This window comes from Cotesia glomerata, linkage group LG10 (assembly GCF_020080835.1).
Source record: "Cotesia glomerata isolate CgM1 linkage group LG10, MPM_Cglom_v2.3, whole genome shotgun sequence".
Lineage (NCBI taxonomy): Eukaryota > Metazoa > Arthropoda > Insecta > Hymenoptera > Braconidae > Cotesia > Cotesia glomerata.
In genome coordinates this window covers 12,053,490-12,063,058 of record NC_058167.1, presented here as the reverse complement: position 1 = coordinate 12,063,058, position 9,569 = coordinate 12,053,490, and the positions used below count along the sequence as shown (strand labels likewise).

General features: G+C 31.2%; 1 protein-coding gene across 1 annotated transcript; it reads right to left on the bottom strand.

Annotated features, from left to right (window-relative positions):
- Positions 1-480: 480 nt before the first annotated feature.
- Positions 481-2,065, bottom strand: LOC123272970. The gene is made up of 2 exons (XM_044740018.1): positions 1,575-2,065; positions 481-1,502 (listed from the first exon to the last, which is right to left on the bottom strand). The coding sequence occupies exons 1-2, from the start codon at positions 1,592-1,594 to the stop codon at positions 1,190-1,192; spliced, it is 333 nt and encodes a 110-aa protein (XP_044595953.1). The 5' UTR covers positions 1,595-2,065; the 3' UTR covers positions 481-1,189.
- Between the last annotated feature and the right edge of the window lie 7,504 nt (positions 2,066-9,569).

Sequence of the window (9,569 nt, the reverse complement as noted above, 5' to 3'; positions counted from 1 at the left end):
GTGTGAAGGATTATATCGACGTTCTAATTAGTAAATTGTCTAACTCCACACTGAGAAAAAAAATATTTTTATTAAGAAAATTTTCGTGATACAAGAATTCATGTTCTTGAAAATTTTCAAGAATATATATTCTTAGCTCAAGAACTTGTTAAATTGATTGAAATAATTTTTACTTAATTTAAATAAAGCTATTATCTTGTTTATCTATTATCCAAAGATAAATATTGATGCTCTTCTCTTCAGAAATTAATAATTAATAATAATAGAATATTTGATCGTCATTGAATTTCTTGATCCAATAAATTGTCAATTGAGTAAAAGAATTTTTTTTTCTCAGTGTATTTTAGATAATCTTCTATTTATATATAAAAAAAAAATTATTTAAAAATTTATTATGACTTTCATAAACAATTTAATATTTAATAGGGGTATAATATTTTGGTTCGAATTATTTAAGTAATTTATAATTAGACTATGGCTACATCAAAATATTAAAAGATCACCCTCTAAAAAATAAACAGTTAGACTAATTGCTAATTAGACCGACGATATGTGACGAAAATGTTACTTGGTGTGAATTAGCTATTAGATTAATGAACTTGACAAGTGACGTAATCAATGCGTGAGCTGACAAGAGAGTTATTAAATCTCAGTCGAATCGTTCAAGAGAACAACATAACTTCACATAATTTCACATAATTTCACACAATTTCAGTCGATTCGTTCAAGTGATAACTTTACATAACATCACATAATTTCACATAATTTCACATAATTTCACATAATTTCAGTCGATTCGTTCAAGAGATAACTTTACATAATTTCACATAATGACGCATTTTCGTTAAATCTATTATCACAACAGATGGATCATCAATTAATTTTTCAAGCCATTCTTTGTTTTGTTCACCTTCAACATATAAATAGCTCAAATAACACTTTAAATTATTAAAAATTCCCCCAAGTACATTATACGCAGTTTTACCGACATCCCAGCTAATTCCATGACGACGTCCATTATAGTCGAGATTTTGCTTAATTACAGATGCACTAGTGATTGGAGGCTTAAATAAATGATAGTCACACTCATAAACACCATTGAATTGATATTCATTCGTTTGGCATAATATCACCGGTAAAATCAATTAAGTATTCCATATTTCACTTTTTTTTTTTTCGAACTGGCAAATTATAGAATTCTAAGTTTAGCCTCAATTGGTGGACTATCCGGATCGTCTTCAGAATATTCATAGCTTATTAATAAAAAGTTTTTAAATTGAGAATATGTTACTTTAACTTCTCTATTATCAATAATTTCTTCTTTCATCAAACTAACAACGCTGTCTATGGAAATATCAAATTCACTAAAAGATTCTCTAGATATTTCACTAGTAGCTTCACTAGGAGCTTCACTAGAAGCTTCACTATTACTGGATGAAACACTTACTTCATCGAACTCGATTTGCGCAGAATGATCACATAAATCGTCGCATGAGTGAAGTCTGAAATAAATTTAAATTCTTAGGAACAAAAATACGTAAATTTTAAGTATAATTAATGATTTAAAAAATTACCTCAATCGTTTACGATTCATTGTAGAGTTACTGTTGAGCGATACGTAATTCAAGTTTTTGGAACTTCTGTGTAATTTCTAACAGTTTTTGGTTTAAATTAAGTTTATCCACACAGTTTAAACAAGATACTTTTGTACACGCAGTTTTAAGTAAGTCGTCAATTAGATTTAGTTTATCCGCACAATGTGAACAAGATACTTTTGTATACGCAGTTTTACGTAAGTTGCCAGTTATTTCTATTAGTTTCTTGGTTATTTCAAATCTTTCAGCACAATTCGAACAGTTCACTTTTTCGCGAGCAGCTTTAATCACCTCTAAATTTTTATGCAAATCAATAATTTTCCCAACAAATGTCCCGATATCCTCAGGTGGAATATCACCAAAATAACTTTCTATTAAATCGTCGAAATCGTCCCAGTAAAGTGGCTAACTTCCTAGAAAGGCGCGTTCGATATCTGTCAATTTATCCATGGATTATACAACTGATTCAAATGATTGCAAGCAGAGGACTGAAATTTGGAGGCAAGTAAGTATAAATCCCCCACCAAAGATCCCCTCCCAACGACGACGCCAAAAACAGGTTTAAACTTATCGGATGACGTAAAAACATTATGTAATCGAGAGAGGTGGGGCTAAAAAACGTTAAAATTCAAATATATATTCTTAGCTCAAGAACTTGTTAAATTGATTGAAATAATTTTTACTTAATTTAAATAAAGCTATTCTCTTGTTTATCTATTATCCAAAGATAAATATTGATGCTCTTCTCTTCAGAAATTAATAATTAATAATAATAGAATATTTGATCGTCATTGAATTTCTTGATCCAATAAATTGTCAATTGAGTAAAAGAATTTTTTTTTCTCAGTGTATTTTAGATAATCTTCTATTTATATGAAAAAAACAATTATTTAAAAATTTATTATGACTTTCATGAACAATTTAATATTTAATAGGGGTATAATATTTTGGTTTGAATTATTTAAGTAATTTATAATTAGACTATGGCTACATCAAAATATTAAAAGATCACCCTCTAAAAAATAAACAGTTAGACTAATTGCTAATTAGACCGACGATATGTGACGAAAATGTTACTTGGTGTGGATTAGCTATTAGATTAATGAACTTGACAAGTGACGTAATCAATGCGTGAACTGACATGAGAGTTAGCGCATAGACGGTAAGGATCTTTTCATAACTAAGCTTATATCCTCAAAGACTTTATGAAGCTTCCAAGTTGATCCCCGCGAAGCCTAGTTTCTATTATATTGAGACGGAGCTAAGTCCTTTTAAATGGAAATTTACAGTAGGAAAGTTTCCCGGAGGTTCTTCGCGCAACTTGTCGTTTCTATTGTGAAAGACGGTCAACGAGTAACATGAACTTCCGTGTCTACGTAATAGTATCAACTAGGTCTCTTGGATAACAATTAGCGGATTACATTTAAAACTTTAAAGGATAATCACGTAATTAATAAAAGTTGTTAATTTCGTATATAAACTGTAATTGCAGTAAGTAATTTAATTTGTTCTTCTGTTTGAATTATTTATTTTAAATTGTAAAACTAGACTAAAATTACTAGCGATAGTGAAGTCACAATTAAAGCATTAGTAAATTACTATTTTATTTCAAGTACACAAGCTCCAGCAGTGGTAATTAGAAGTGAAAAGCGCTGCAATACTTACAGTAGGCAACTCAATATTTTGGGAATAAACACCATTGAGAATTATTTTTTTTTGTGAGCAGATTTTTAATGCTTCAGTAAATTATTTTTTGATTTTCTAACAATCTTAAAGGTAAATTAATCGAGCCATTTTATGAAATAGTAGAGGAGACAAAATTGGATGCCCCAAAAATTTTTTAAAAACACTTTTCTTCACGTCTCTTTTTTTGAGACATATATAGCCATCAAAAAATTTTTTCACCGGTAAATATCTATAATTTTTTAACCTAAGCTAGTGATAAAAATATCCGATAGACAGCGCATGATCGCTAAATCTTCTCCTTACAAGAGAGTTAAGTTGGAGATATTAAATTATAGAACAAAAATCATTTTACTACTTTTTAAACGAGCGCGGAGAAAAAAATTTAGCTACAGGAACTCTATAATAGATAGTTATAGTTGTAAAAAGTTCCAGTAGGTTAACGAATTCTTATGGTAACAATACCGTTTGGCTCCTATAATTCTATGTCGTTGAGCTCTGAGAGCCCAACGTTATTTACCTCTCACAACTTTACAGGATCGTTCTAAGACTATAACAAATTTTAACAAATCTATAACGATTTAATATTGATAATTTAATAAATAAATGCAGCAGAACGAATTTATATTGCCAATAATAATTGTATATGACAAATAAAAATAGTATTATAATAGAAATAAAATAATAATAGAACTTATATCACAAATAAAAATTACCACAATCACAATATATTATACTAATAAATTAAATTAACAGTCACTGCAAATGAACCTTGAAAAACCATAAATACAAAACCGTTCTAACGAAATTCAATTTGACAAAAAAAAATACCTATTTCCTTAAATAAATAAACTGGAAACTTAATTGTCCTCATATATTTTTAATAATATGGATGAGTAACAAAATAATTATGTTTGTCATTTTAAAAGGTTATGAAATATATCAGCACACTCCACTACTGCGCAACGTAGAGCGCTCCTAACTATACCGTTTGTCTCTCAGAACAATCCCGTTGAGCTCTGAGAGCTCAACAACATCGAGTTATCAGAACTAAATAAAATCTTCTTACTGTAACTCTATAACAAACAGTAAACTGTATATAGTTATGGTAACTCTACAATTTAGTTCCCAGAACGAAATTTTTTTTATCCAAAATTTTTATTGCTTTCTTTATAAAGCTCAAAATTTATTGATTGGATGTACGAAAAAAAAAATGAAATAATTTCTAAAACTTTTATCATAATTATAATTATTATTATTATTGTTATTATCATGATCATAGTTTTTAATTTAAATACAAAATGAGTAATATACATAGCTGTAACCGCTTGAAACAATTTGTCTTCTGCATCCGTTGTTCGCTGGCTTTCACGATAATTAGACTTTGCTAATTAAGTTATATTATAATATAAATGAGTAGAGGTCAAAGTTTCAAAATGATTGAATAATAATGAAGATTTAATGAAAATAAATTTCATTACACCCCAATTTCCCCTTTGATTGACGAATTATACAGGAGTAACATGCATTTTATACCACCCGAACAATTTTTTCATTGAAAAATTTTAGTTTAAAAATTATTAATTCAATAGTATTGCAATTAAGCATTAGATCACGATGAATTAATCATCCCAGTGGAACAGGTAGACGTGACAATACTCACGATAACAGCTCGAGAATTTAAATTTGAAGAGTCCTTTTATCTCCGTGGTAAAAAACCCGGGGTCTCGAAAACCTCATGGGAGCTGTACAGAGGTTAGGAGGAGGGGGAGGTGATCGTGGGTAAAAGGACCGAGAGAAAAAAGCTTTATTAGGTCCTGGGATACTTGAGGGTTTCTCCCTACGGACCTATGAAGACTACTCTGAGACTCGAAACTTTGGCTGGTTTCTCAGTTAACGAACTACAGAGATCCTTTCTTTAAACTTTTTGTTATTTAGATTTTTGTTATTAATCTTTTAACAGTAATAATTATCAGTCAATTTTAAAAAATAATTTCTTATGTGAATATTTTATTACATGGTCGTATTATTTTTTTTTTGAAATTTTATTCTTGCTCGAGATATTCAGTTCGAATAAATCTAATAAATTTTCGAATTACATCAAGGATAATAAAATTTTTGGATGAAGAAAAAAAAATTCTTAAAACTTTTAATAGTAAAAAATGAAAAGAATATTACCCATCATTTTTAATTTACGGGACGTGGCTCAAATTTTGTGTTTTAAGATCTATTATTTTTGAAAAGATTTTGGAAAAAAAAAATTGAAGGAAGAAACAACTTTAAAAATTTAGTTTCAATTTTAAATTTTAAAAAATCAATTAAATTAGTGATGAAAAAATTTCTATATTATTTTTTCATAAAATTCATTAATCAAAAGTTTTTTGAAATCAGTGTGATGTCTTTAAAAAAAAAAAAATTTTTTAAAGGGTAGAAAAGAGTAGCCAAATTGAAGATACAAAAGGCAATATTACGATGAGTCGGCATGGAGTGTCCTATATGTACTCTGTATAGATTAAAGTTTTTGTCACTTTACACGGAAAAAAGAAAACTCGAAAAATTACAGTATATAATGCAACGTGGCGCTTCGTGATGAAAACTGGAAAAATTACAGTTTCTAATGTAATTATTACAGATTTTCTAAAAATTACATTGTAGAATGTAATATTTACATTGAAAGCTCTGAATATTAAATTAAAAAATTGAATTTAGAAAAATGTTATTTCAAATTGTAATTTTTCTAGTTTTGATTACGACGGGACCGATTTTACATTTTATACTGTAATTTTTCGAGTTTTCTTTTTTCCGTGTATATTGTAAAGTTTTTTCTAAAAAGAAAAGTTTTGAAGAATTCAAGAAATGTCAGTGACTGTTTTTTGAAATGGATTGAAAATTTTTGAAGGAAAATTAAACTATTGTTAGTTTTGGAAGGTGATTTCCTCTTACTCGATAATACAGAATTCTTTTTGCTAGTAAAATGAGTTTCAAGACAAAAAATTCTTGAATCAAGGAAACTACTTTTCTTCAGGCTAATTTTCTTGGATTAAAAATATTTGTGCTGAATCAAGTGATTTTTTTTAATTGCACACAAAAATACTCTAATAAAATATTTTCTTTTTTATAAGTAGCGATTTTTTCTTTAAAGATATTTAGTCAAAGAAATAATATTATTAAATTTTTTAATACCTCTATTAATTTTAATAACTGAATAACGTGTAATAACTCTGCGGAAAATGTGGTTATAAAACTATCCATCAGAGTTTGTAGCTCAGCAATTTATTCTTTTATTTTTAATCTCATTTACATTTTTATAGATTAAAATCTAGTTATAACCTCGGAATTTTCTACAATTTATCTGTTTTAATTTTAAAATAATTTGTTTTTATTATTGCTACTAGTACTTTGTAATTATAATTACTGAAATTAATTCAATAATACGGATTATAACTCAGCGCTACTCTAATTTTGCTTCAATTTTAATTATCATAATAATTGAATAAGCACAATCATTTTTGCATCCATAGAAAAAATTCAGAAGTCTTTTCAACTGTGACGAGCACGTAATCTATGTAAATTATTAACGATATTTATTATTTTAAAAAGGTAATAAAAATGTATTTATTTTATTGAAATAAAGGTGAAAAGAATTAAAATAAATAAGAAAAAAAAGAGAAAAAGAAATAGAAAGAGACGAGCCAGCGCGAGCGACCCGAGAGACGAGCGCGCTGAACGAAGATGAGAAAGCAGAAACAAGAAGAGTGGGATTGGGAGTTAGTGTGCGCGCGCCGCTGTTGGAGAGAGAGAGAGAAAGTTAGTTCACCGGCCGCCGCTAGGTGTCGCAATTTAGCTCGCGCCGTCCCAAGGCAGAGCGGCTCGCCGAGTACTTAACTGCGATTTCTCCGGCAGTTTTAGTCAATCTTATCTGAACTGTGCAGTGTGGTGTGTCTCGCTGAGCAGAACCAGAGTGTCGAGAATCGGAAACAGGTATTGTGCTCCAGTGTTCCTTCACTCTTTTTGACCGCCGAACGGCCCGTGTGTACTTTAATTGAGGGTATTCCCCACGATTAAATATACACCCTAGTAGGAGAAGTTGCCTGGAGGGTGGTATTACGCTCTTCGAGGTAATTCTCATTTATCGTGTGATAGCTGGAGATTACGATCCAGGTGTCTCTGGAATGTATCTTCATTGACGCGTCTTTGCCCAGAACCTAGGCGGGGTACTTCCTGGATTGGTTTGTCTAATCGGGGTACTCAGGTGGGTACGGAGAGGTTGTGGGTGTTTCCTACGTCTCCCGTGACTCTTTTGGCTACAGAGCTTCACTCTGTACGTAGAGGGGAAGGGTACAAGTCCGTTAGAATCGAGTAAGGGTTAGCTTTTCGTGGAACGCGTCGCGAATCCCGGTATAGAGGTCGCGGCTCGTCTCTCATAACACGTGTATAAAGATTGTGTATGTTACTTGTATATATATTTATTTAGTCGTTATTATAATTATTAGAATATTTCAATCAACAAGTTGTAAGGTGTGGCTAAGTCGCGAGATTAAAATGTTTATAACCTTTTCTTATTATTTTATCATCTAGTTATTAATTATTATTTAATAAAAGTACACTATTATTTTATTCTCATTATTTATTTAATTAATAAACCTGACACCTTAGGATTAGAAGCATGGCTTTAGTGTAAAATTAGTAAAGTTATCTGTAGTTGTGTGATCCTCCAAATGAACTCTGGGTCCGGCGAGCTATCCCACCGGAGGAAACCTTCGATATACTTTCGGGGTGAGGCCTTCCAGCCTTCCGCAACGTTACAGGTTAACTTTTGGCGCTCGAACAGGGACTTAGTATGTAGATATTTGCTTAAAGTAGTCTTAGTAATGAATTAATATTTCTTACGGATTTTGTTATTATTAAATTAATTGCTCTCTTTTTGAAAAAACTAAAATCACGCACTGAAAAGTCGAGTCAAGTTCCTTATTCAAAAGAGATTGCATCGGACTCTTATTAAAATTCAAAACGACCACACGGTCACTTGAAAATTCAGTAGAGTACGACTCATGTAGATTCTATATCACCTCAGATGACCGAATCTTTTAATTTAAATACAAAGTCCAGATATTATCCCAATTAATTACTGAGACAAACTTATTCTTAATTTAATTTATTTTTAATTTAATTTATCAGTTAGCATTTCTGTAAAAATGTCGGTCAAACATAGTCCCCCGTGTAAAACGTCTTTCCTTTGGAATTTGAAAAAAGCGGATATTATTGAGGAGTTAAATAAGTATCAAATAGAATTTGATCCAGCAGCGACGCTGGCGGAATTAAAATTACAATTACGCGATTTCCTAAAATCTAGTAGCAGATTAGGTAGTAAAAATAGTTTAGCTGACAAAGACGACACTATAAAAGAGACCGACAGAATACATTCAGACGATAAAAGCAACTTTCCGATTAACGCAGATGTACGCGTTTCGCGCAAGACAAACTCCTCACAGTCGACACCGGTCCTACGTAGGTCAGAACGTCTTGAAAACGCAGCACAAGTCTCAGCGTCGGCTGAGAATTTAACAGAATTTCAATTCTCGGAAGAGTCAGAGGATGATGACGAAGTAACTCTTCACGAGTTAGAAAAAGAAGTAGAGGCTCAAGCTAGAAAAGAGCTGGAGAGAGAAAGATTAGTTCGTCAAGAAGCCGAGAGAAGACTGAGAGCCGATTTTGAAAGAAGAGAAGCGGAGGAACGCGAGAGACAAAAGAAAGCTGACAGAAAACGTAAAAAGACCGAGTTGAGAGAAAGACTGTTAGGGTTATTAGGGAGACGTTCAAACACAGAAAAGCAAGTTACGCGGACGGAAAGTCCAGAGGAAATGCGAGCTAGGATAGAAAAAGAGGTTAGAGCCGAGTTAGAAAAAGAGTATAACTCTAATCGTAATCAGCAGGTAGTTAATCAATCTACAACGAGTTATGTACCGATTAGACGCAATGATTTAGATATTCGCGATCAAGTTCGAAAATGGGGGGTAGCATTCGACGGTGGTAAAGGCATCTTAGATTTCATCGAGAGAATAGAAGAGATGAGTCTAAGCTACGGAATTGACAGCGATCAATTAGTCAAATGTATTCCAATTTTATTAAAAGAGAAGGCTTTATTATGGTACAGAAATAATAAACAAGACTGGAAAACATGGGAAGAGTTCGTAAAAGACCTTAAAATGTTCTACATTCCAGCCGGTGTAGACATACAGTTAGAAGAAGAAATTCGCAATAGGACGCAAGGGTTAAAAGAACCAGCGAAAG